The sequence below is a fragment of the Aspergillus pseudotamarii genome, assembly GCF_009193445.1.
Source record: "Aspergillus pseudotamarii strain CBS 117625 unplaced genomic scaffold BDV38scaffold_55, whole genome shotgun sequence".
In the NCBI taxonomy this organism is placed as follows: domain Eukaryota; kingdom Fungi; phylum Ascomycota; class Eurotiomycetes; order Eurotiales; family Aspergillaceae; genus Aspergillus; species Aspergillus pseudotamarii.
Window position 1 is genome coordinate 88,855 of NW_022475069.1, and position 25,498 is coordinate 114,352.

Genomic DNA, 25,498 nt, shown 5'->3' on the forward strand with positions numbered 1-25,498 from the left:
GGGCGATTGGTAGTGATCTAGTTGGGGATGGGCTTATGTGACGGAGAATAGGATTGAAACTGAATTATAGCAGATCTATGTATGTAAGACTGATTGCTATGAACAAATACTGAATCAGAACGCCAATTTGTTGGTTATCACCGAAATCCAAATAAGGATATCATTCTGTCAAACAGTCAACTTTTATGTTACATTATTTCTCTGCACCCTTTTCAAGCTTTCTCCGCTTAGAGCGCAGCTTCGCCGCCTCTTCTGACTGCTTCTTGTTCGAGTACATCATCTTCTCCAGCAGCTTCCGCTTCTTGCGACTCATCATCATCTTTTGCCTCTCCAGTTCCTCTTCTTCCTTACGCTTCTTAGACGCCACCTTCTTGGCCTGAGTAGACTTCTTCTTTGTTGAATCACCGGCGGCACTAGAGGAGAATGGAAGACCGGCAGCTTCGGCCTCAAGCTCCTTTTGATGCTGAGTGCGAGCAGATTCCTCTTCATCTTCCGATTCGGAGGCAGCCTCTTCCTCAAATCCACCAAACTCATCTTCCTCTTCCTCTTCACTCTCCTCCTCCTCATCGTCAGTACCAGCAACATCCATACCTCCATCCACAGACTCATCTTCGTCCTCACTTTCCTCCTCAACCGAGTCTTCAGCCTTGGCGTCCGCCTTCTTTCCATCAGTGGCCTCCTCCATCTCTTCATCAGAATCTTCTTCCTCTTCCTCAGCTGCAATTTCAGCCTCGCCCTCCTCTTCTTGCTCAGCCAGGCTAGCGCGAGGATCATAAGCACCCTTCGTGGGCTTGACCCATGGGCTCAGATGGGGGGGAAGAGTAGCACCGGGAGTATACAAATCAGGGCGAAGAAGCTTTCCTTCGTTGATGCAGTCCCAGATCCATTGGGGCTGAACATACGTTCTGCCCGGGATACGAGTGCCAGGCTTGACCTTTTGAACAGCGCCAGCACCATTCTCTGAGGCGGCGGGAACAACCGGAAGTGAAGACTCTGGCAATGCAGGGCGATCGACAATCTGATGGGTGATGCGAGTATCTGTTTCATCATGCGTGAAAGCTCCGTCACCGAGAACAGCGTCCCAGCCGATACGCTTGCAACCAAAGGCACGCAGGATGAACTCCAAGGGAGCCTTAGGGGCCTCTCGAGAAATATAGAAGGTGAATGGGGCAAACAGGGCACCGGCTGTGTCTCCACTAATATCGGGTTGGAGGAGTGTGTCTGCCTCGGGAGCCGCAGGCTCGAACTTGTCGATTTCTTCGGTCGATTCCTCTGTCACCTGGACGGCTTGGTCGTCCTTCGTTTGGTCCAGACCGGCAGATTTGATCACCTTGTCAACCTTGTCCTGGACATCCCGGGATACTTCCTTGTTAGCCGTATTGCTTGTTTGCTTGGCGCCTTCAATAGCCTTAGATGTTTCGCCAACCGCGCGTCCCTCAAGGGTGAATGCCGCTAATTCGGCTCCATTTTCGTCACTTCTGGTATCGAACTTAGGGGGGTATCTTAATCCAAGAGTGGAATACAGGCGGAAGTTCACGAATCCAAGCAAAGTGGTATAGAAGTCCACAAAGGTGGCCATGATTCGATAATCGACATCTCCATTTACCCGCTGAACGAATCGGTAAGGCACCAACCACATAATATCCTGTCCCTGAATGGTCGCCTGGTAGTAGATACCTTTGATTGAAAGGAATGATTTGCGCAGGGAGTTGGTGACAATCAGGTAGTGCTGGAACTCATGGCAAAGGCGTTGGCAAAGCGCGATCGTTTTGGGGGGTACATGTGCAGTTGAAGGAAGGTTCGCAAAGAGGAACAGAAGCGACAGAGCATCATCCAAGTCTCTCAGAGCGTCGATGAAAGTTGGGTAGCGCTCCTTGATGAGATGATCCAAAGTGAGCTGCGGCGCATGATTCTTCTCCAGGCGAGCTGCGTCGCTCACTTCTCCACGTCCAAGGGAGCGGGCAATCTTTTTCGAGAGCGCTTTCTGATCACGGAATTTCCGGAGGAGGGGTTCATGCAGGAGATATTGAATATCTTTCGTGTAGTAGAAAGTAGTGCTGGCAGTCGAGCTTTTGGCGGCCTTCTTCTTGTTCCGAGGCTCACGGGGATAGATGCCTAAATGAAAACAGAAAATCGCTAGTCAGCATCGAACATGATGCATTAAGAAGTATAGAATGAAACACACCTTTGAAAATGCATAGTCGACGGAAGTCAGGCAGGGAAATCTGAAGCTTGCGAACTGCCTGAGTTCTAGTGATATAGTTTTTGGCCTGGCCAGAAGTTCCTGTAAAATGTTATCAGCACCCTGCCGGAAAAAATTGTTTAGTTGAAGTGTACCCTTCTTCTTAATTTTCGCCATCTTGAATGGGTTGTGTTGAAAGTGTTAATGGGTGATTGAAGGTTCTTTTGATACCGAAAAATTATGGTCGATAAGTTTTTTTTTTTTTTTTTTTTGGAGAACGGCAACTTTCGAGTTACTATATGTGGTTAGCCTTTCCTATTTCGGCATGGTAGCATTTAGCCTCCGCCCCTTCAACACCGCCCATTAGATGCCTTGAAATAACGGCCGAGACTCTTGTGCTATGTAACAACATGAATGCTTAGTATACAATCTTGTCCATCGCAAGTTTTATATTTTGAATTTTAACATCCTTTTATACAAGATCAGAAAAGGACAGTTATATATAAGATAATTATGCGCCTTAACTTTCTAAAGTATGTAATGCTCAGTTGAGTAACCTTCACTGTCATACTACATACATTGCATTGCCTATTTATATCGTGCCCTAATGCCCTGCTCAATGGCCTTCCATCGATCTTCTGTGGCACCAAATAAACTTTACCATAATATACACATCACTCATTCAATCCAAAATAGATCATCTGTACCGAGCAATCCTTTGAAAATATGAACTGCTTTAGATTGACGTCAAGGGACTCGGAGTTTCGGACTGAAGATTCCCAATCTAGCTAGTAGACGAAAGGCTCGGAATGGATTATTCGGAGTAAATGGTCCCAACTTCTGAGTTCCCAATCTTCAGCAATGATTGAGGTAAATTATTTTACTCTCAGTCTATTACCTCCGGTTAGGAACCTCTTAATATGTATCGGCGGAACGGTAAGCCCACCTCTTGTGAGCCTTGCAGATTGTCCAAGGTGCGGTGTGATCATGCGACACCAACATGTGCCAGATGTCGTTCCCGGAGTATACCAGAGAAGGTGAAGAGCCCTGTGTACAACTCTTGACTGCTTACAATGATATGGAGATTGGATCTAAAACTTGATAGTGCTATTATCATCCCGCCCCGATGACTCGTCCTGGAACAAAATTCCGTCATTTTCGCACGACGAAACCATCTGCGCCAGGACGGTGGAGGAATGCATCACTCGAGAGTCCTAATACAACATCTCTGTCAGGTCAATGTCACTCACCTGAGCTTAAACGCCGGAAGTCCAATGAAGAGCAACATGGGAGAACTTGGGTCCCTGGATTTGTATCGGTTTTTCCCGAAATCCCGCCTGGAACAGATACTGGCTCAGTAGTCCCATCTGCATCTAGAGTCACCTTAGCAACCTACTACCTCAAGGGTCTACATGTGTCTTTCCCACATTACAAGGATCTTATCTTCAACTATCTTGACCGGAGCCGATCTTTCGTCATCCCCCGGCCATTGTTATTCGAGCTGTTCTCGACTCTCTATGATGATATGAAAGCAGGGGTCGATCTTCATTCTCGCTTAACCCAGAACGCACGCAAGCCCCTTCCCCCCATATCTGTAAACACGACTGTAGAGGAGTTTTGTGGGTGGTTTAGAGGAGACAATATTCGATGGGAACTTCTTGGGGTTGTTTTCGCCCTTGCGGGTCTCGCTTCAGTTCATACTGATGAGCCAGGAAAGTCACCTAGTTATGGATCGTTTGCTACGGATATGTACACAGCCAGCAGAGCATGTATTGAAGTATGCGAAGAAAATAACCAATTAAACGACATTACCACTTGGATGCGACATACAAATGTTGCTCTAGCATCAAACCTGTTTGGAGATACAAGTAGGTGTTTCCTGGGCTCTTAACTCAATAGCCGATCTCTTACAGTCTGGCAATAGGTAGTATCCTATACCGTTGCTTCAGCTCATTGACTGCGGAGCTGTTCGCTTTGAGGTATCACCGCCAGATATCGTTACAGCCCGCAGCACCTTTCTTCATGTCGGAAACCCGCAAGAGGCTCTTTGCTGCTGCAGTTTGTCGAGACATGAACCTTGCAACACTCCTTGAAAGACCACCACTCATTGACTGTAACTTCTGCGATATGATATATCCACTCGATCTGTATGAAGAAGAGATAGTGCTGGTTGGGAGTGAGCTTAATACAGCCCTGCAGAATCTGGATGAGAACGGTTGGAAGATCTCCTCCGAGAGTGAAAAGTTACTCCGACCAGCAACAGGAATACGAATTCGTTTTGCATTATCAAGTCTTCGAGCCAAGGTACTGCGACTATCACTAGGAAACCGGATGGAACACATGACCACGAAGCACATGTATGTCAATACTGTAGCTCTGAATCGGTAATAACTAACCAATCACAGAGAGTTATACCAAGAGTACGAAGATATTTGGACTAAGATCCCGATGCAATACCGCTATAAGAGTGATTTCTGGGACTACCTGAGCCCGAGGTCATGTGTTGTGCTGTTGAGTGCTCATTTAGATCATCTTCACTGTGGCTTTCAGATCCTACGAATGCTCCAACAGGAAGGCCAAGATACACTCACAACCATTCTCGATACTTCCATGAGATTGCTTTCAGGCATGCTTGACTTGATGAAGCAACAAGAGCGATTCGTTGAGTTGCGAGAGAGATTCACATGGATTGTACGTCCGTGCATGAAAACAGGAGTGTAAACTTCGATCACTTCAGCTGACGCTTCCGTGCCTCTAGTTTCTGTTCTATGGTCTTCCTGGCGCCGGTACTCTTGCCACGGAGCTTCATCAACACACGCTCAAGGGACTCCCTTTGCCTTCCTCTATTCCTTGTTCCCGTATAGTTCGGGACTTGAGTGTTGCAATCTCGTGGGTTGAGAAACAGAACTTACCAAACCGCTCAGATTACCAGCTATGCCTTCAAATCAGCAAGGTGATCAGTCGAATGTTAGATGATACCCTGAATCAGGGTCTAATCTCGGCGAAAGATACTAATAGTCAATTGGAGAAGGTACAGCAAGAGCAGCAGGTGCCAGAAGAGTTTCCCATTGACAGATCTTCGGATGCTTCAGATAGATTTCAACCACTGGCTGAGCCATTTACTAGCGAGGAATTTCTCAGCTGGATTGATGACCTGGTATGGGATGGACAAACTAACATTAGTATGGGATTCTGAGTGTGATATCTTTTTTGATGCCCTTCGTCCAAATGATCAGAACTCTAGTTTTGGAGATGTCAATGCGTCCTGAAGTGATGACGAATAGATCTACGGAATGATCATAAGCGGAAAAGGACCTATAGAGAAGGCCATATGGAACAATTCAGTGATCTGTGACAGTAGTAAAATAATAGCATTAGATCGAGGAAGTGATAGTGGCATATCCGATGGCCCGTGCACTGCGACGGAAAAGGCGGAGAGTCTTGGCAGGGCGATTGATATGGAAAAGGGACAAGCTGGAGCAACCGACGAACCCGAACAGTTCCCCAGGCCAATTTCACCGGCCCTGTTGACCCCGTTCGGCTATGTACTGCACACGGAATATTTCCAGATAGTGTCATGCCGGTTGATCGAAGGCAAGCAGCTGTATTCGCGGGCGCATTCGCCCTGCGGCTTCTTCTCTTGGTCCTTTTCCCGTCGCTCCCCGACTTATTGACCGGAAGAGTTGAGGTATCGACACCGGTCAGCAGCTTCAAACGACGTAAGTGATAATGTGATCGAGGAGCAATTGTGCTTTCAATGCAGAGATATTAATGTAAATTACCTCAGTTCAGGAAGGTCTTTTTCTATACACACGGAATGTTTCCCCTTATGACGGCGGCGTCTTCCATCAGGTAAGAAACCTTGTCTCCATAGCTACATGATACTTTCCTGACAACCTACGAAGGCGCCGCTTCTTCTCCCTATCTTTGCTTTGCTTCCGAACGCCCGAGAATTTCCCTTACCGACCGCCTTTTTCTACTCATTGATCGATCTCATAAACGCGAACGCTTTAATCACGATATCCGATTCTGGACAGGCAGTCTCGGGGAGGTTATTCTCAGCATTGCGGAAACATATCAGATGGGATGGGGTTTCTATTGCAGCATGGTAATATGCGACATCCCTTCGATTGTAGTATACTGTCTGACTGGCCAGGTTTCTGTTCAACCCGTTTACTATCGCAACATGCCTGGGCCGGTCAACGAGCGTCTTTACCACCACCGGGATCCTATATGCACTGTCAAGTGCCGTCGGCGGAAATAGTCTTAACGCTATGCTTTCCTTAGGATTTGCGTCATACTTATCGATTTACCCAGCCCTCTTGTTCATCCCTCTCGTGCTTCTCTGTTATGACCGACGTGCTCAAGGACCAAAGCCACCGTCTGGAGTCGCCATCTTCGCCGTACAACATATGGCAATCTTCTTGTTTAGCATAGCCGGTCTACTTGGAATCTCTTGCTTAATAGTTGGAGACTTCTCTCAGTTTATCTCTGCGACATATGGCTTCCAATTACTTGTTCCTGATTTAACACCTAACGTCGGCCTTTGGTGGTACTTCTTCATCGAAATGTTCGACTCGTTCCGGGAGTTCTTCCTTGGGGTTTTCTGGCTTCATCTAGCGGCATACGTTGGGGGACTAACCGTACGGCTGCGGAGGCAACCTCTCTTTGTTATCACGTCTCTGTTGGGAATCTTCGCTGTCTTCAAACCTTACCCTAGCATCTCGGACGCCTCGTTATACTTCGCCCTTCTGCCTCTATATAGGCATCTTTTCCCTCGTAAGTATGACGATCTATCGGATGATGATGTTCACTAACCGTGGATAGTAATGCGCTACACTTTCTTCGCGGTGTCAGCTCTTTTGTATGCCACACTTTTGGGCCCCGCGTTCTATCACCTATGGATCTATGCCGGCTCCGGCAACGCCAACTTCTTCTACGCCATTACCCTGGTTTGGAGCTTAGGGCTATCGATATTACTGGCAGACACCATTTTTGCCGTGCTCAGAGATGAGTGGGAGCAGGAGAATCCCGAAATGCGAGGCAAAGAGGCTAGACAAGTTTAAGATATGGTATCATTATCACATATGAATACAGCAACCCTGATTGCGAACACGGTGGCGTGTATCAATATTTTCCAGACAGTCATCACCGTTTAGACCGCAGCGACTTAGACAGGATCATATAGTCCGGCTCCTTCACCATTCCGTTTCGCAGTACGCGAGGTGGTGGAGAAAACTCGTCCTCGGTGAACCCAAGCTTATAATAAAAACTTACTGCTTTGTCATTCGATCTGAAGACAGTCAGCATCACTTTTACCAGGCCGATACGTCGCCCGATGTTCGCCAACCGTATCATCAGCTGCGAACCAAGTCCCTGGCCTTGAGCCTCCGAGGACAAGTGGATTTCATAACAGTAAACCACCTCTTTCCCATCCTCGTACGTGACCATAAACGAGGTAAACCCTAGGAATTGTCCGGTGGGGGATACAGTGCTCCCTTCCCCTTTTTCCATGTTCTCAGGAGTTGTTTTCGGACCCCGTCGCAAAATCAAATATCTCATATCAGGCAGTCGCATCTCCTTCATTTTTTTCTTCGGAGACCATCCCCAGCTAGACCCTTTGTAGGCATCTGAAGACGTTTCTTCAATCAATCTAAAGCAAGCCTCAAAATCCGCATCCGGAATAGAATCAGCGGTGTAAATATCGAGCGAGTAATGTAACTCTTGCTCATTTTCCAACGCAATCGTGTTTTTAGTAGGGCTTCTCCGATATTCGAGGTCCTCAGCCGATACATATAACTTCATAAATTCGGCCAGCGATAACTTGTTGGTGCGCTCCACCAGGGGCAACCGTTTTTTGCCATCTAAGAACGCGTTAGAACGCGTCCAATCAAGTCTATCATGCGCTGGCTGTCACAACGCAAATGCCTGGTCCGCCCCGGAGTAGTAATTGACGGACATGGATTGTTTTAACAGGGTCGCATACCTTTCCCGAGCTTTTTGCTTAATTGTTCAATTTTGCGCCTCGTCGCATCTCGCTGCGTCGATTTATTCTTCGTAACCCTGTCTTTACCGGAGGACGACATGGTAACGACGTTTTTATGTGGAAATGTATATCAATTGATTAATTCTATCAATTTGCAAGACTTGATCCTGTTATCATCCTCTAGGTATGTTGTAGGATAGCTTTGTGGCTAGTTAATGTTTGGGTTTGATTGGGGGTGCAGGAGGAATTAATTCGGTTGCTTGGTGTGGTTTCCCGAGCATTTAAAACGTCCAATGAATTAGTAGCAGTGCCTGAAGCACTCTTAAGTAGTTAGTATAGTAGTACCAGTACTAGTGATAAATACTTCATGCATAAGTTGGCGCCGCTCTACTGCTTGGATATGTATTCATTTAGTTTTCTCCTTCTAATGTCACAGTTATTCTTTTTTCGAGTCTTAGCCTTTTTTTTTTTTTTTTTTTTTTTTTTTTTTTTTTTTTTTTTTTTTTTTCCATGAATTTCATCTCTGGGTCTTTACTTTCGCCTAATACTTCTACGGATATATAAATAATGCGATGGGATATCTAGAGACCTAGCAAACACAGTCTTACACCATGATCAAAGTCTAAGCTCCCTCTCTCTGCTTCGCAGCATGTTCCTCCGCCCGCCTCTCGGTTTCTTCAGCTCCCACTTCCCCAAAGACATCAATTCCCCAACGGAAGGGGAAGTTGTATCTCTGGTTACGATCAAGTTTGTTCAGGGCTTCAAATTCAGCGTCGGGAATAATGAAATCTAGGGGCAATTAGTCTCTGACCACACAGTCAGACAACAGAAAAGGGATAGGAATGTACCCTGGAAGTTGCTTTCAATTCGCGAGGGGGTGACACTCTTCGGCAGCACGGCAGTGCCGCGCTGGACTGCCCATGAGATCAAAAGGGCGGCGGGGTCTTTGCCTAATTTACTGGCGATCTCTTTGACAGCGGGGTCGTCGACAACACTGGTACATTCATAGGTATTAGTGGACTGTGTGCCGTGGGTTATTTGTTGTAGAGGGAGAAGAGCCATACCGTGGGGCATTGTAGATGTTGTTGCCCAGAGGGCTATATGCGACGGAGAGAATATTCTATAAGCATATTAGCATTCATCCTTTGAAGCACACTCAAAATTAGGGATATTTTGACCTTCTCCTTCAGGTACTTATGAAGGCCAGGCTGTTGGAGATAAGGATGGGCCTCGATTTGGTTGACAGCCGGGGAAATCTTCGCCGTCTTAAGAAGGTCATCAATCTTGTCCTGCGTGAAATTGCTAATACCAATGCTTCGGAGCTTGCCCGCATTCACGAGCTTCTCCAGAGCAGCCCATGTATCAGCGATAGGGACGTTCGCCAAGCGGAATCGCTTCGTGACCGGATCGATAGGCGTGAGAGTTTCGTTTGTATGTTCGAATGCGATGGGCCAATGGATCTGGCACGGTTAGGGTGGGATTCTGTGGTTAAATGACATACGGAGCGAACAAACCAAGTATAGATCCAGGTAGTCTGTCTGGAGGTCCTTCAGGGTCTTGTTGACTGCCTCTTCGACATGTTCGGGATGGTGATGTGTGTTCCATAACTTGCTAGTGATCTGTCTTGTAGTCAGCTCATGTCGCAATATTCGTATTGGTGAAAAGGGAATGTGTCTGGCAAAGGTATTACTGACGAAGATCTGGTCTCGAGGGACACCTGACTTCTTCCAGCCGTTCCCTACTTCATTCTCGTTCAGGTAGCATGCTGCGGCATCGATATGGCGATATCCGGCGCGCAAAGCTGCCTCGACGGCATTCTCAACCTCGTGTGGTTTTGAGAGCTAGGATTGTTAGTAAATGTCAAATGCGATCGGTATTATTCCCTGGCGTGTTCTTTGATACACATACCCAGGTTCCCAGTCCGATGGCGGGGATATTGTATCCTGAGTTGAGTTTGAAAGTTCTTCCTAGAGACATGGTCTTGGTGAATGAGATTTCTGTGTTGTTTTACGCACTATAACAATGTCCAGTCTTTTTCTGCGCGACGATTAAATATTGAGGATTATGTAGGAGGGGAGAGATCGTCGAATTAATAAGGAAAACAGAAATGCCGGAATTGCACCGACTCGGAAAATGAGGTGATAGTTTACCCCTCATCTCTCTTCCCATACTATGACGGATAATTATCCATTGATTCTACAATGATCGGCAATTGAGCTCAGTTAATTAGTGTATTGCGCGATCACTCTGCAACGTAGCCCTTAGGGTTCCCCCCCCCCCAAATGGGGTGTAGAAACGATAAGCTTGAATACATGGTATACCAAAATCAAAGCCAACCCCCATTCAATCGTTTATGCTCACCCCACCCTCTAGGCCAAGGAGGGGAATCAGCTGGGTTTGATCTACTTAGTATTTTCGAAGCCAAATCTGGACCAAGCCTGAGGACGTCATTGAATGAAGGCTGACCGCGAAGCTCCTCCAAACTGAATGCGGCATAATGCGCCAACCACTCTTGAAGATCTGCCGAGGGCTTGTTGGCAGGAATCATCGTATATGCAAGCTTTAAGAGAGAGATAACACCACGCTGATCATCCTCCGTACGTGGTTTGTTTATGACTTCGATGGCTGCTTTGATCTTGGCAAAGACAAGTTCCTTCAGGTTTGGAACAATATAAACCTCGCTGAAGATATACAGTGCCATATGAGCCACTAGGGGATAGCCAAGACTCTCTAGCTGATTGCTAGCAGGGCTTTCCTTGATTTTGTCAGATGCCGTGTCTTTATGCTCTACCACAGGCTCGGTATAGTCCCCTCGATAGGCCCATTCGAGGAATCGTGACAGAGTCCCCTCGGAGGTATCAGAAAAAGTATACACCTCATTTTGTCTCTCAGTGAGATTACTGTTGAAAACCGAAGCAACAGCTTTGCATTTGGCGTCAAGAAGTGCCTTATGGACCTTGAACACACGCGTGGAGTTGAGAGCTTGAAGGGAGACGAAGTCCGACGTAAGGAATCTGCTGACACCATTAATATACTTTTGGATATCCACTATTCTTGGGGTTTTCTTATTTGAGCATAAACTCACTTGAGAAATGAAGCGCCGTTTTCCATCGTCACTGTGGGTTTGTCTTAAGACACTTCAGCAAGTCGAGGGACAGTTCTGATCCTAAGTACGATAAGCCGTAGGAAAATTGCAAAAACCGATGTTCAAGAGAAGTAGGAACTAGCTGTCGTGATTTGATGCAATGAAGATGGGTGTGTAATATTGAAGACCACGGATAGATCTACATTCACTTCTAAGATCACCCTGTTTCCTATGGTGAAGGATATTCACTTGTTAACTTAATAGTATATCATTACTTTGTAAGCAATAAGTTGAAAATGATATATTATCAATATTTTTGCAGCGTAAGCTACTTTGATTTTTCATGTCAGAGAAATTTGGCAAATCATAATCATGTTAAAAACTGGAATATACAGATGGAAAAATGATCATGAGGATCACTTTAGTAAGATGCAGCATGAACTAGGCTAAAGTCATGAAATCAATATGAAAGGGGCATTCTGCATGATGGTATCATAAGTTATTCTCCAATTGTCACTCCATTCGACAGCTTTAAGCCGAAAGGGAGCCCTTTCGTGTATGGTGCGGTGAAAGGTAACCCTTTGTGCCTTGCGATCGCTTCTTCGATATCTTTGTACATATCGTACCTTGACCAGATAGTCAGAGCCTGCTGCAGAAACACTGGGCCAAAGAGTCATAGACTTACGCATTCATCTCTTCGATAGTCAGCTTCTTCTTCTCATCTTCGACTTTATATACGGAGTTTGTAGTATTGCTCGAGAACCCTTGAAAATGTCAGTAATCTCTTCTCCAACGGCAACAGCATTACTGACCTATCCGTTCATTAATATTATAAGCGGCCTTTGCTGCAGCAGATTGAACCTTCGTAGCTCGGGGCAGTCGGATTTCGTCATAGATGGCGAGGGTTTCAGCAATATCTCCAGTGAAGTTGGTCTTATTGAAAAGGATTCCAAGTGCGGCGGCATCTTCAATTGCCATACAGGCACCCTGGCTTTGGTGAGGCATCATCTGCATTATATTAGCCTTGTTGAGCGTACAACTAATATGACAAGGGATGACGCTGTACCGGATGACCTGCATCGCCGAGCAAACACACCATATCACGGGCGATGTATGGATATGGTTGGCTATCGAATGTGCGTTAGTACAAGTCTATAACAGAGCAAAAGGATGTCAACTTACTGAACCCACAAACGCCACGGCCGGATTTCTGTGCCAATAGATAGGTGAGAAAACACTTGACGATCGAGCTCCGGGTACGGCTCCAGTAGCTCCTCCACCGGCCGGTCTGCACTGCCCCAGGTGTGATTGCTAAAGTCACCTTTCTCTCTCGAGAAAAAGCAGTAGTATGATAGCAAACGACCACCATTGCATGGTGAGAGTACAATTTTGTCCCACTTGCCTTCTTGACCACCCCAGTACTCCAGCGCACTGTTTTGGGAGTAGTCAACCAGGCCAAGTCGGACGGCATCTTCTGTACGGACATTGGCGTGTAGGCAACTCTGGTCTGAAGGCTTCTTCTCTGGACGAAGTCCTATGATACCACGAACAACCGAACCAATACCGTCAGCGCCAATGATCAAGTCATGTTGAGCCTGGACTCCGTTTGTGAACGTGATGACACCTGTGGCTAGGTCGATATCTTTGCACTGAAGGCGATGTTAGCTTGGACCTGTTCGTCTAGTAGCATCGTAGTGGAGATGGAGTGGTATACCGCATGGTTAACCTGGAGCTTAGCTGGAGTGCCTTCCCCTTCCTCTTGTAGGGCACAGTCCTTCAACATCGCATGCATGTACTGACGATGGAACATGTTGTAGACGTAACCCCATCTCTCCTCGTAATCCGCGAGGTCGTAGACACTGACCGGCTCGCCAGTCTTCCAGTCATGGTTGATGAGCTTACGCAGCACGACTGGGTCACCCTTTTCGATATCCACGCCCCACTCATGAAGCCATCTCGTACCATTGGCAGCACATGAAACTGAGGCGCCGACCTCGCCAGCAAAGTCGTTGCGTTCGTAGATGGTTACATCATGACCGGCGCGGCGGAGGGCGATAGCGACGGACATGCCGCCAATACCACCACCGACCACACCTACATTCAGTCGCCTCCAAGATTCTTGATGAGAGCCCATAGTTGCAGTTGAATGAAGTAGGTATTGTAGAGTGTTTGTGACAGTGAGAATGATTTCTAACTGTGAGGGTGTAGGTATGGTGGCCTTTTAACTCTTAAAACGAATGAAGGCATGATAAGTCACGCGCATTACGGCGCAGCTTATCACTAATTGACTCCTTCTTTCATTTCATTTGCCTATGAGGACTGTTGGTGTGAGGCGAATAACATGACGCTTGTTGGGCGGAACATGCACACCCGACCAAGTGCATTACCCGAGAAGGGGGGAAAGGGGGGTTACGGGCCGCGCCCCATCTTAACAAAAGCCGGGATGAACTTCTTTACCTCCTTGCTGTCCAGATAAGAAACATGAACTCCATTCCTCCAACTCCATTTCTCACTGCCCCACTTTTGATATGCTACGTGCTACTATTCGCATCCGTACTCGCGGCTAATAATCTCTGGTGTATTTACGGGGTACTTTCCGCTTAGCAAGTGTGGGAACTTTGTTGTGACAGCAAGCCAGTCGTTCTCCACCGTCCCCGATCCTCTATCCGATGCCGCGGCCGCGAGTAAAACCACAAGACCGGAAGCGTTCGGTCAGGGCATGTCTTGCTTGCAAAGCGTCAAAGAAACGTTGCGATGGCACCCGGCCTTGTCGAACGTGTCAGATGAAGGGCACCGCTGATTCCTGTGCATTCACATCCCAGCAGCGAGGAACACAGCCCACCCACACTCGCGGTTCTATTCAACTACAACAGTTAACGCCGTCGGAAGCTGATCACCATGCAATCACATATCACACTGTAACTCCCATCGAGAAACCGCGACCGCGAGAAAGCGATGATGTCCGTAGTACGCGAGATACAACGCCCTCCGCCGGGCAACGGCCTACTATGCTGTATAGCTCTAGTGGTGAGAGAGGTGTGTTGCGTCCAAATGAAAGACCTTCCCCTTGTGAGAACCAGATGTTAATCTAGAGAACGTGGCAGTTTTTATGGGCGGTGCTGCCGCCGTATCTTTCCTTCAATTTCTACAAGCGATAGTAAAACGCTATGTTGGTCCCGTGGGTTTTACTGAGAGCCAGAATAGCCGCAAGATGTTCGAAGTGGATGTCCCGGACACTGGAACGGACTTCTTTGCCGACGAGCTGATGGAGACAGAGAAATGGGCACTTATCCAATGCTTCTTAGATGTTGTGAGTCTCCATCATCAGCCTCTTACGCCAGACGCAATCTGAACTTGTAGCTTACGCGATGGAAAGTCTAGTGGTCTTTTAGACCTCTTTAGCTGGGAGGAGATCAATCGGATGGTAAAGGTGTCCAATAGTATTCGTATGCCCAACGCCGGTCGATTGGATAGCCACGTAAAGGAGGACCTCACTGCTGTATACATGATGATTGCAATAGGAGCCCAATGCAAAGGCCGAACTCAGGATGACCTCTTATGTGCAGCAAGATACTTCTGTCAAGCCAGGAAAATGGCGTTTGGTGGTTTTCTAGAGGATCCAACAGTCTATATGGCCCGTGACTTTCTGCTGATGGCCTTCTATATGTTCGGAGCCTGCCGTCGAAATGCAGCCTTTATGTATATTGGAGTAGCAGCAAGAGCTTCTATAGTTCTTGGGCTACATATTTCCGGACAGTACAGACAGATGCCTGCAGAGGACAGGGCTAGAAGGTATGTTCTTAGCTGCTGATTGTTGGGGAAAGCTAATCGAATCGCAAGGCTACGGATCGGTAAAAGCATTCGAGTTCTCGATCTCGTCTCGAGCTCTATCCTAGGCAGACCTGGAAGCACATCGTCACTCCGCACCGATGATATCCGTGTAGATGATTTCGACCAAGAAGCTAGTCATCGCACTTCAGCCCTCAATGCTGCGTATGAGGCCTCCTCGGTGCTGGAGGCTATTGTCCAGAGGCTTACGGAGGGGGAGAAGTTGGATGCTAATTCTGCCGACCACTTCCTGCAAATCTGGCGTGAATGGAGTCAAGCACTGCCCGACAAACTGCGTCTACGACCGCGGAAAGAACCCGATCTGGGCTCAAATCCAGACTATCGAGAAAATATGATTGGGAACATCCATGTCGCCTGCACTTACTATTTCGGCGTCATCCTTGTGACTCGTCAATCCTTGATCCAGCACATTATGCCGCAAATACGCGGCAAGCGACCAAGGAAGACGAGCCTCCGTCAAGATACCAGCGAAGCAAATGAGAAAGTTGCTGAATTGTCAAGCGTATGTACTGACGCTGCGACCTACATGGCACAAATGTGCTGTGATGCAGCCGAGGCTGGTATTCTATGGGGAAATATGTGTATCTTGAAGTAAGAAGATACTGCCTTTATTGAGATACATCAAGTCTACAGTAAGCTGACGAGGTCTTACAGAGCATGGCTCTTCGCAGCTGGCCTGGTCTTGGGGTTTTCTCTTCTCTCGGAAGGGCAGACGACCTCGGAAATTTGCGATGCCTTTCACGGCGCGTGCCGTTTGCTCGGGTCACTAGGACACCTGAGCCCTCAGGCGGCACAGTACCATCGTATTCTCACGAGTTTTTCCGAGGCCATCGATGTCTACCGCGAGCGGCTACGGCGTGAGCGGCACGAGTCCCGAACGCCATTTGTTGAACGGATATTGACTCTGGACCCGAGCAGTGACACCAATGGTGATCAGCAAAACAATCAAGAACTAGCACCTATCGACACAGTGAATGGCGAACCAAGAGTGGGAGAGAACGAAGATGAGTCCTTCATGGACTCACTCTCCGGCTTCTTGAGTCTACGAGAAACATCTGACTGGCCGCCGCCGCCGGGGAATGACGACCTAATGCTACGCCTCTTTTGGGAAGGATATGCCCTCAACTTCACAGACTATCTCCCACCTGATGAGACAGTACCTCCTCCTACTTGAGAAGACTGCGTGATGTGCAATGACAGATCTTAAGTGGACGAGAGGTATGCTTAAATGAGCGTTGGCCTTTGAATTTACCAATTTTGGAGATATAACAGCCTATGCGTCGGTATCAACGACACGAAAAGAGCGGTTGTTTCGCCAAGTAGGCCTGATGGTCATACTGATCGCTGTCCAATCTTCATGGCATAGAACGACCTGAACACTTGGTGAGCATGCTTGATTTGTGTATTTCGATCCAAATTTTGAGATACACAGCGAGCCAACTGTCTCATGGCAAGAGACAGTGGATAGATTGCCAAGGGCCATATTTCCAGGTGACAATATGTGGCTTAGTTTCTTGCTCGATTAGTATATGAATATTAAGAGAATAGGGTAACCTACCAATGTACAGGAACTATCTGAGGATCTAGGAGAAGAAGACCGGTGTAACGAATAAAGAACTTGATCTTAGGGGCTTTACTATGAGGTTCTTTTACCTGTATAGTTAAGATGCGAGAACTGCGGTATAACAATATGTATGGCTCTGCCTACTTTATGATTCTGGTCAAATGTACTTCTGCTTAATGAATCCCATTCCCCAGCAAAATCGGAATTTCTTCAGACTATGATATGCCACTAGGAGGTACTTCCGCACAAAAAAGCATTCTCAGTCAAGGGAGAAATGTTCAATTAAGTCTCTCATTACTTATAAAATAACCGTGTGTGACCATGTTCTGAAGTCTAGTACACAAGACTACACCAATGGAGTTACTATAGAGCATAGATAAGAGTGACATGGTATAGGATAGTCTCTTCGCCTTCATACATGTCAGCCTTGAGCAAAGTGCGGACGGGCGGGCAGGCAGGTATTGATAAAATACCATGATCACTTTCTACTGATAATCTTCTTTTCTTATCTGTCAATTGTGTTCCAACTGCCGCAGATCCCATTATTCCGATCCCAATATGAGCCCTCGGCCCCTCGCATGGGCCCTTGATATGATTCCCTCTCATTGCATAACTAAAGCATTGCATGGACTAAAGCTACTACCTACTAGTAGGTCTGTGACTTAGCCCAGGGTTCTAGGTCCCCAATATGACTAGAATATCTATAGAATATTAGACAGCCATTTAGGCTATAGGCGCTGAGCCAGCGGTGGGGCAATTGTTGCCTGAGGCAATGGCCGTGACTATCTAACAGACAAAGATATACTAATCAGTCGATTTGGAGAAAAATGCGTCAAGAACCGAAAATCATTTTGCATACGCTACGAAGTTGATCACATGTTTATAAAACGACCCCCCGGGCGCTTTATCAGTGGAAAACCTGACGAGAACGGCCCACTCATTGGCACCATAATTTTCATCTTGTACCCGGAAAAGGAAATCAACCTGAGTCGGATTTATCAGCAAAGGGGGACCACACACTGCTCCATGAGCTGTGATTTGGCGAGGAACACACTCGAACTTCGGACGTTGGACCATTTCGGAGAGAGAATGGCTCCCAGTTACTCCATCTACCGAATCCTCATTCGAGGATGGTCTCAGATGTGGGGATCTGCCCACTTACGTCAAGAATACAGGCTTCCAGAAGCTTTACAACTACATAAACCCCCTCCACCAAGGAGCTGAGTGTCGAATTTTCCCACATACCAACTCATAGTTGTTTTATACCCCATTGACACCAGTAAATAATCATGGCGCCCGAGAACATGAAGCAGTGGACCGTGCAGGGCAAGGCCAACGGCTTTGACGAGCTTGCCTACAATGATGCGCCAGTCCCCAAGGTTGGCGATAACGATGTGTTGGTGAAGTTCCACGCCGCCTCGCTCAATTATCGTGACCTTATCATTCCACGGGTATGTCGATGACGACAAAACCTCTCTGTAAATTTGTCTGTCCCCTGCTAATGCGCGCTGCCAGGGCATGTACCCCTTCGCCATCAACTTCCCCGTTGTGCCAGGCTCAGATGGAGCCGGTGAGGTTGTCGAAGTGGGTCCTAAGGTGTCTCAATTCAGCAAAGGAGACAAGGTGATCACCTTGTTTAACCAGCTGCACCAGTACGGCCCTGTCGATCCCAGGGCCGCCGGATCTGGCCTGGGTGGTGTTATTGATGGTACCTTGCGTCAATACGGTGTCTTCAACGAGAATGGTCTGGTGAAAAGCCCGAAGAACCTCACCCACCTTGAGGCCAGTACGCTCTCGTGTGCTGCTCTTACCAGCTGGAACGCTCTGTATGGCCTGAAGCCTCTCCAGCCAGGACAGACTGTTCTGGTGCAGGGAACTGGCGGCGTTAGTTTGTTTGCACTGCAGGTAAGCCTTTCCGTCTAGTTCTATATTAGCCAGTTGGGCTTGGAGCGGGAGATCTAACGAAATTTCCATGATAGTTCGCTAAAGCTGCTGGAGCGACTGTTATCGCTACTACCTCCTCTGCTGAGAAATCTGAGAAACTGAAGGAGCTTGGCGCAGACCACGTTATCAACTACAAGTCCGATCCCAATTGGGGCGAGTCTGCTCGCAAGCTTACCCCCAACAATGTTGGTGTGGACCACATTGTCGAGGTCGGAGGCAGCGGAACTCTTAATCAGAGCTTCAAGTGCATCAAGTTCGAGGGTGTCATTAGCATTATTGGTTTCCTCGGCGGCGTTGACCCCAAGTCTCAGCCAAGCATTCTTGATACTCTCAGCAACATCTGTACCGTTCGGGGTGTTTATGTCGGAAGCAAGGAATTACTGAACAACATGGTTAAGGCTATTGAGGCTAATGATATCCATCCTGTTGTGGACCCTAAGGTCTTCACCCTCGACAAGGCTAAGGATGCTTATGAATACATGGTAAGGCTATCTGTGTTTCTCAAAGGGATAACACCTTATGCTAATATTCTTCACAGTGGGCCCAGAAGCACTTCGGAAAGCTAGCGATCAAGATCGATTAAACGTCCTTAGAAGCGCAGATACCTAACGTAACGGATATGACTGGTCAATACAACTTTTATAGAGAATAAAACAATCGATGAGCATAATACACTGGGTCCTAGGCTAGCACTTCAATTAACTAACCTAGAGCTCCAGCTACCATCGCCAAGAAAAGGCTTGGTATCTCCAGAAACGACTCGCAGTCAGTGATACGAAAGCTGCTGACGAACAACTACAAATCCACCAAGATCTCCGTAGCAACACGTTCCCCTGATCGAATCGCGCCGTCCATGAACCCAACCCAGAAAGAAGAGGTCTCTGTTCCCGCAAAATGGAGCTTTCCGTGCGGTGACTTTAATGAAGTACCATATGCCGTGAGCACACCAGGAGGTGCATACGCAACAGGCCCTCCCCTAGAAAATTGTTCAAGATCCCACCGCTGGATGACCCAGTTCTGAACATTAGCTGCTTTGGGCCCAAAATAGCGAACTAGGTCTTCCGTGATCTCTGTGATTATCTCACGCTCGGGCAATCGATCTAGTCTCCTCATTTCGTCCGCCTCGATAAAACCCATCATGACACCGAATGAACCATCGTCAGGGGAGCTATCGAAAGTAATTCGTACGGCCCCAGTGTCGCTGACAACCTGCCCGTTAAGGCCGGCCTCCCGCCAGAACGGAGTAGTGTACGTAGCGAATGCTTTTCCAATAGATCCCATTGGCATTCGTTGGGTAAGATGATCTCGCGCTGCTGGCAGCAACGGCTGATAAGTGATACGGGATGCCAGGGGAGGAGACATGGCAACGACCACGTGTTTTGCTATGACTGATTGATTATTCGAGGAGACAAGGTAGGTCTCACCTTTCAACTCGATGTTTCGAACAGCAGCATTGAAAATGATATTGCTCAATCCGATCCTCTCAGCAAGTTTGATTGCTAGCAACTGGGTCCCTCCCAAGATACGTTGCTCCTGTGCTCCGCCAGCTACATCTATGAGGCGCTCGAAGGTTCCACGCGTAGTTGCATTACCTGCAGCCGCGATATACGCGAGTGTGTATAAGAGCGACTGTTCTCGAGGCTCAGTGGAAAACACCGATTGTAGACCTTGGGTAAGCAGAAACTGGGCATCCGGATGGGGCGCTTCACGGTTCATCCAGCTTTGTACAGTCTCGCTATCCCATTCGATTGATTGAGAGTGGTTCCATGGGGAATTGACATCCAGCTCAGTCGCCATCGCATCCAGTAGCAGAAGTGCCCGTCCAGCCTGCACCAGGCCATCGGGCGAAACAGGCACATCTCCGGTCGTGAAGGTTCCATTGAACGCGCTGCGTGTTCCGTTTCGGAAAAGGGTCGTATTGCCTGAATTAAACGTTTTGAAAGTCGACAAGCCAAGTGATTGTGTCAGGTCGAGGACTCTGTCCTGAGTTGGTCCCACGAATTGAGCGCCGACTTCTACAATTCCCGTATTTGGTAGTTGGTTATTGAGGACGCGACCACCGACTCGGTCTCGAGCTTCGAATATCACAAATGACTTGCCAGCTTTTGCAAGATCCTTTGCTGTGCTCAGACCGGATAGTCCGGCTCCTACTATTGCGACGTCAACAATGGGAAGGTTCTGGGATCCGCAGATAAGTGGGAATAGGACAAATAGGATGAGCTTGGGGATAGAGTACATATTGATAATTAGTGTTCGAAATAAACTTGTCTATGAATCAACAACTGCGAAATAGTAGTCAATGTGTGATAAGCTAAAAAGATGTGCTCTCAATCACGGTTAACTATGGCAGATTAAATACGAGCCATAAAAGAAAATATATCTGTGTTGCCGTGAACTAGATCTGTCACGAGATGTGGCAGGTGATTTCCATTAATATCACTTGACTGACACAGCTTGTAGTCATGTTGAATTGATATCCGTTAAGACTCCAGATTGGGGCAAAGAATACTTCCCGTGATTGGAAGATATATAAGCCAATGATGGAGCAGAAGAGCAGAGCTAAACCTGTTCCCCTCACGCCACTTCAATGGACGTTGTTTTGCACGTTGTACACCTCATCGCGCATTAAATCGATCACCGACTTTTCCCCTGACCTTCCCTGCTCGGGTAAAATAGCATATAATCTTAATAAACCCGCTTACTCTCGAAACTCCCTTGCCAACCCCAGCCAAGTCACTTTACAATTACACCACTTTCAATGCAGTTCAGCACTGGAAAAGAATCAAACAATCCAGAAGTGGGTGCAGGCTCAAATAGAAATCAATCGCGGACCCAATTTATTCGCCCGGCGCAGATGAGCTTATTTTCTCGGATCACTTGTTATCCTCCCTTGGGGCAAGTAACGTGCCCCCAGAGAGTCCAGCAAGCTCTAAATCCCGGGAAAGATGATACGGTAAACATTTGCAGTACATTATGATAACTCTATCTTCTAATATTGTAACAGGTTCAATTTACTGTCGTGATAGAATCAAGCCATTCACTCCCCGAGCAGCCATGGGAAGCTCAGATATGGCACAACATCACGAGCGCTGAATGGAGTGCTTTTCCTCTTCAGCAAAGCTCAAACCCGGTGGTGCCTCTCATGAACAAAACTGAATCAGAGTATAAGTTTCATCGCCATGTGTTTTGCGGAGAGATCCCGCTACCATCACATGGAGGCTGCGCACAGTTTACTGTCCGGTATAGGGTCAGTCAAGATAACGATTGGCAATGGGTGAATCAACAGCAGAACACCAAGGATGGAGAATTGGTGTTTTCTGCAAGAGAGCCTGAACAAGAAGATATCAAACTGGCACAGCTCTCTCTAGCATCTGCAAAGGAGGAGTTTGGCAAGTATTTCGATGGCCTATCTCCTGATCTCGAAGTCGAGTCCCGCAAAAGTGAGGCCCCTGGATCAACCTTGTGGCATATTTCTGGAAAGGCCGGTCCGGCCCAAAATAACCAGTCTGGATTCACTAATGTCGTCCTTGGGGTGCCTTCTCGGACAATGCTGTACTTCGCTTTGGTCAGGGTGTGGACTCCGTGGCTTGGACCCAGACACGGACGAGGAAAGTTTAGAATAACAGAAGACGCCATTCTTTGCTCATTCCTTCGAGAGGATGGGGAGCACGTAGTAATTCTGGCCGTTTCGGGCATAAATAGCGTTTTGACTGTCCTTGGGTCCGGTGATAATGGTGAGGTTGTGATCAAATCGCAGAATGACAATGCTACTGCATCAGACCTTCAACTACTGGCATCCACAGCAGCCAACTTAGAGGTAGCAATAAGCGCAGTGATTTATGAGGCGCGGAAGCTTGTTCGGCCCTATGGCACAGAGACTACTGATCGGATTCCAACTCCAGTGTCTCCTCCAGGGGACGATGTCGTTCTAGTCGAAAAAGACCCCGAAGCACAATGGCTGTCTGAGTGGTACGATGGCCTGACATACTGCACATGGAATGGCTTAGGGCAAGATTTAACGGAAAAAAAGATTTTCGATGCTCTTGATACAATGAAATCCCATGGAATCAACATCTCTAATCTTATAATCGATGATAACTGGCAAGCTCTAGACAATGAAGGTGATTCCCAATTCAAGCGGAGATGGAAACAGTTCGAAGCCAATCCAGATGCGTTTCCTCGAGGACTAAAGAAGGCTGTAGAGGCCATCCGCCGAAAACATCCGAATATCCAGCATATCGGCGTGTGGCATGCCTTGTTCGGATATTGGGGTGGTATTTCACCTGACGGTGATATAGCCAAGGAATTCAAAACGAAAGAAGTGAAGATTAAAGATCCAGCAGCCGGGGGTCCAATTGCCAAGGCGTTTGAGAAGCAGTCACTACTTGCCATTGACCCCGATGATATTCAACAATTCTATGACGAGTTCTACAGTTATCTTGCCTCTACTGGCGTCGATGCCGTGAAAACTGATGCTCAATTCTTTCTTGACCTATTGAAAGAACCGGAGGATCGGCGCAAGTTCACCAGGGCCTACCAAGATGCTTGGTCCATATCCTCCCTGAGATACTTCGGAACAAAGGCTATCTCGTGCATGTCAATGTTTCCTCAGGCTATTTTCAATTCACAGCTACCCACCAACAAACCTACTATTCCACTACGGAATTCCGATGACTTCTTCCCAGAGGTGCCAGCGTCTCATACATGGCATGTCTTCTGCAATGCCCATAATGCACTCCTCACTCGCTACTTGAATGTCCTACCTGACTGGGATATGTTCCAAACAAGTCATCCATATGCCTCTTTCCACGCAGCTGCACGATGTGTTTCCGGCGGCCCAATCTATATCACCGACGAACCGGGGAGCCACAACATCTCCCTCATCAATGAAATAACAGCCCCAACTACCCAGGGAACTACGGTAATCCTTCGTCCTAGTCTAGTAGGCCGCACCATCGACATGTACCACGACTACAGCGCTGGCCAGGTACTGCGGGTGGGTACCTATACGGGCTGGGCCCGAACTGGAAGTGGGATTCTGGGCCTCTTTAACGTTTCTGATCATCGGAAAACCAGCTTGGTGTCTCTGCATGAATTCCCAGGTATCCATGATGACTACGATACGAAATATATAGTCCGATCTCACACAAGCGGCACCATAACAGATCTCATGAGGCCAATCGACCGACACGCGCTCGTAGGAGTAGTGTTAGAAGATAAAGGCTGGGAGATCTTGACCGCATACCCCATCCAGTCCTATACTTTGAAGCGCAAAAGTTCAAGTCACACCAGCGAACCAAATCCTACGCACACTGCAGTATTAGGATTGCTCGGAAAAATGACTGCTGCAGCTGCCATAGTGAGTTCTGACATTCACGTGGAGGCGAACGGGCGTCTCCGCTTCGATATCAGTCTGAAAGCGCTTGGTACATTGGGTATCTATATATCTGACCTGCCTGATTGGAGTATTGAGGATAACTTTATGGTCACAATTCTTGGTTATCCTGTACCACGGAAGACTGTTTGGAAGGAAGGAGATGATGAAAAGTCCAAAGTACTGGCTGTGGATATCCTGACGGCATGGAAGGACATGAAGTTGAAACCGGGATGGAGCAACGAGGTTATTGTGCAGATATACTTGGGTTGATTGCATATACGCACAAGATACAGCAAACAAATATGTCAATGATCTAATCCACTATATTGTTACTAGACTATTCTATGAATACTTGAAACAAACAGACACAATTGTCTTCCAAACGCTCATGTCATACTTGTAGCAGCGTCATATCTATAAATCAAGGAGAATAAACGAACAGAACACTCATTCCAAAACAGCTCGCCACCCCCGTCTAGGCACAAAACCCTCCACACCCTCATCCTCCAAAACCTCCCTCCCCAACCTCCCAGTAACAACACTCCTCTCAACCTCAGGCCCCCGAACATTAAACGGCTCAAACCCTAACAACCGCCCCATCCCAGGATCCCATTTCCTCACCCACTTTTTCCCACCAGGCCCAGACCCAGCCTCAGCCACGAACCCAGAATTCACCCGGTCAAGAGTAACAAACCATCTCCGCTGGTGAACCGACCCAATGGAGTTAACAGCCCCAGGATAGGCATTATTAGTCCGAATCTGTTCGTCTGTATCATCTTCTTCATCCGAGTGTTCCCCACCCGGAGTCTCAGACGCAGATAGAGTTTGATCCGAAACGCCAGGAGCCGGCGCCCCTGTTGAATCACCTTTAGATGGAGGTGGCGAGGAATCAGAAGACGAGGTACTAGGCCCTCCTTTAAGGTTTGGAATTGTTCGACGACGCCGTTTTCGGGGTGTAGTAGGATTTCGTCTGAAGTCTATGTTTTTGTCGAGACGGAGGATGATGGTGTAGTTTTTGGGGAGTTTTGTTCCGTGGAGACGGAGGCGGATTTTGCGCTGATTTTTTTTTAGAGATTTGGAAATATGGGAAGAGAAACTTTTTTGCTTTTCTTTTTGAAAAGGGTTATTTGGGAACATACATTCTGAAACGCTTGGCGGAGTTTTTCACTATCGGTTCTTGAGTCTACGGTTGATATGGATGTATCTGATGAAATGTCGGAACGGGAGTCGTCTGTTTCGGGTTGCGTTTGTTCGGGTTGGTAGGGCAGGATTTCGTATTCTCCTGTATCCCAGATGATCATGCTTCCTGTTCGAGTGGATGCGGTTTCGATGAGATGGTTCTATGGCTGTTCCTTAGTTTCTATGGCATGGTAAAAATAGATATAGAAATGGGGTAGAGAATACATACCCATAAACAATGAACCCGCGTCTCCGTCGCATTTCGGTTCAACCGTCGACTGTTGGGGTTACCCGGTAATCCATACATGATGGACCAGCTAACAGAACTGGAG

At 47.5% G+C, this 25,498-nt stretch overlaps 11 protein-coding genes across 11 annotated transcripts; 5 read left to right on the top strand and 6 right to left on the bottom strand.

Annotated features, from left to right (window-relative positions):
- Positions 1-54: 54 nt before the first annotated feature.
- Positions 55-2,421, bottom strand: nop7 (mRNA-binding ribosome synthesis protein NOP7). The gene is made up of 3 exons (XM_032055434.1): positions 2,338-2,421; positions 2,186-2,284; positions 55-2,115 (listed from the first exon to the last, which is right to left on the bottom strand). Exons 1-3 carry the CDS (start codon positions 2,357-2,359, stop codon positions 194-196), a joined length of 2,043 nt encoding a protein of 680 aa, XP_031910362.1. The 5' UTR covers positions 2,360-2,421; the 3' UTR covers positions 55-193.
- An 887-nt stretch (positions 2,422-3,308) lies between these two features.
- On the top strand, positions 3,309-5,378 carry BDV38DRAFT_285961 (fungal specific transcription factor domain-containing protein; the record flags this gene model as incomplete). The annotated part of the gene is made up of 4 exons (XM_032060585.1): positions 3,309-4,050; positions 4,107-4,539; positions 4,588-4,873; positions 4,941-5,378. The coding sequence occupies 4 exons, from the start codon at positions 3,309-3,311 to the stop codon at positions 5,376-5,378; spliced, it is 1,899 nt and encodes a 632-aa protein (XP_031910363.1).
- A 271-nt stretch (positions 5,379-5,649) lies between these two features.
- On the top strand, positions 5,650-7,951 carry BDV38DRAFT_255586 (GPI-anchor transamidase subunit GAB1). The gene is made up of 5 exons (XM_032055435.1): positions 5,650-5,901; positions 5,970-6,034; positions 6,088-6,290; positions 6,339-6,961; positions 7,010-7,951. Exons 1-5 carry the CDS (start codon positions 5,760-5,762, stop codon positions 7,246-7,248), a joined length of 1,272 nt encoding a protein of 423 aa, XP_031910364.1. The 5' UTR covers positions 5,650-5,759; the 3' UTR covers positions 7,249-7,951.
- BDV38DRAFT_285963 (N-terminal L-serine N(alpha)-acetyltransferase NAT4) lies at positions 7,331-8,268 on the bottom strand (the record flags this gene model as incomplete). The annotated part of the gene is made up of 2 exons (XM_032060586.1): positions 7,331-8,046; positions 8,169-8,268. 2 exons carry the CDS (start codon positions 8,266-8,268, stop codon positions 7,331-7,333), a joined length of 816 nt encoding a protein of 271 aa, XP_031910365.1.
- A 522-nt stretch (positions 8,269-8,790) lies between these two features.
- Positions 8,791-10,145, bottom strand: BDV38DRAFT_285964 (NADP-dependent oxidoreductase domain-containing protein; the record flags this gene model as incomplete). The annotated part of the gene is made up of 7 exons (XM_032060587.1): positions 8,791-8,957; positions 9,017-9,162; positions 9,233-9,288; positions 9,347-9,628; positions 9,683-9,787; positions 9,863-10,009; positions 10,077-10,145. The coding sequence occupies 7 exons, from the start codon at positions 10,143-10,145 to the stop codon at positions 8,791-8,793; spliced, it is 972 nt and encodes a 323-aa protein (XP_031910366.1).
- Positions 10,146-10,494: 349 nt separating this feature from the next.
- On the bottom strand, positions 10,495-11,279 carry BDV38DRAFT_285965 (BTB/POZ domain-containing protein; the record flags this gene model as incomplete). The annotated part of the gene is made up of 2 exons (XM_032060588.1): positions 10,495-11,182; positions 11,254-11,279. The coding sequence occupies 2 exons, from the start codon at positions 11,277-11,279 to the stop codon at positions 10,495-10,497; spliced, it is 714 nt and encodes a 237-aa protein (XP_031910367.1).
- BDV38DRAFT_255590 (FAD-dependent oxidoreductase) lies at positions 11,271-13,552 on the bottom strand. Its single transcript, XM_032055436.1, has 6 exons — positions 12,968-13,552; positions 12,436-12,902; positions 12,320-12,380; positions 12,066-12,261; positions 11,939-12,017; positions 11,271-11,879 (listed from the first exon to the last, which is right to left on the bottom strand). The coding sequence occupies exons 1-6, from the start codon at positions 13,385-13,387 to the stop codon at positions 11,753-11,755; spliced, it is 1,350 nt and encodes a 449-aa protein (XP_031910368.1). The 5' UTR covers positions 13,388-13,552; the 3' UTR covers positions 11,271-11,752.
- Positions 13,553-13,761: 209 nt separating this feature from the next.
- BDV38DRAFT_255591 (Zn(II)2Cys6 transcription factor domain-containing protein) lies at positions 13,762-14,880 on the top strand. Its single transcript, XM_032055437.1, has 2 exons — positions 13,762-14,563; positions 14,630-14,880. Exon 1 carries the CDS (start codon positions 13,923-13,925, stop codon positions 14,343-14,345), a length of 423 nt encoding a protein of 140 aa, XP_031910369.1. The 5' UTR covers positions 13,762-13,922; the 3' UTR covers positions 14,346-14,563; positions 14,630-14,880.
- On the top strand, positions 14,363-16,326 carry BDV38DRAFT_295402 (fungal specific transcription factor domain-containing protein; the record flags this gene model as incomplete). Its single annotated transcript, XM_032062701.1, has 4 exons — positions 14,363-14,563; positions 14,684-15,045; positions 15,094-15,693; positions 15,757-16,326. 4 exons carry the CDS (start codon positions 14,363-14,365, stop codon positions 16,274-16,276), a joined length of 1,683 nt encoding a protein of 560 aa, XP_031910370.1. The 3' UTR covers positions 16,277-16,326.
- A 1,629-nt stretch (positions 16,327-17,955) lies between these two features.
- On the top strand, positions 17,956-24,257 carry BDV38DRAFT_273655 (putative raffinose synthase protein Sip1; the record flags this gene model as incomplete). Its single annotated transcript, XM_032057712.1, has 7 exons — positions 17,956-18,117; positions 18,182-18,571; positions 18,646-19,092; positions 20,019-20,023; positions 21,428-21,509; positions 21,615-23,712; positions 23,746-24,257. 7 exons carry the CDS (start codon positions 17,956-17,958, stop codon positions 24,255-24,257), a joined length of 3,696 nt encoding a protein of 1,231 aa, XP_031910371.1.
- Positions 24,258-24,345: 88 nt separating this feature from the next.
- Positions 24,346-25,467, bottom strand: BDV38DRAFT_163712 (uncharacterized protein). Its single transcript, XM_032051833.1, has 2 exons — positions 25,127-25,467; positions 24,346-25,043 (listed from the first exon to the last, which is right to left on the bottom strand). Exons 1-2 carry the CDS (start codon positions 25,286-25,288, stop codon positions 24,435-24,437), a joined length of 771 nt encoding a protein of 256 aa, XP_031910372.1. The 5' UTR covers positions 25,289-25,467; the 3' UTR covers positions 24,346-24,434.
- Between the last annotated feature and the right edge of the window lie 31 nt (positions 25,468-25,498).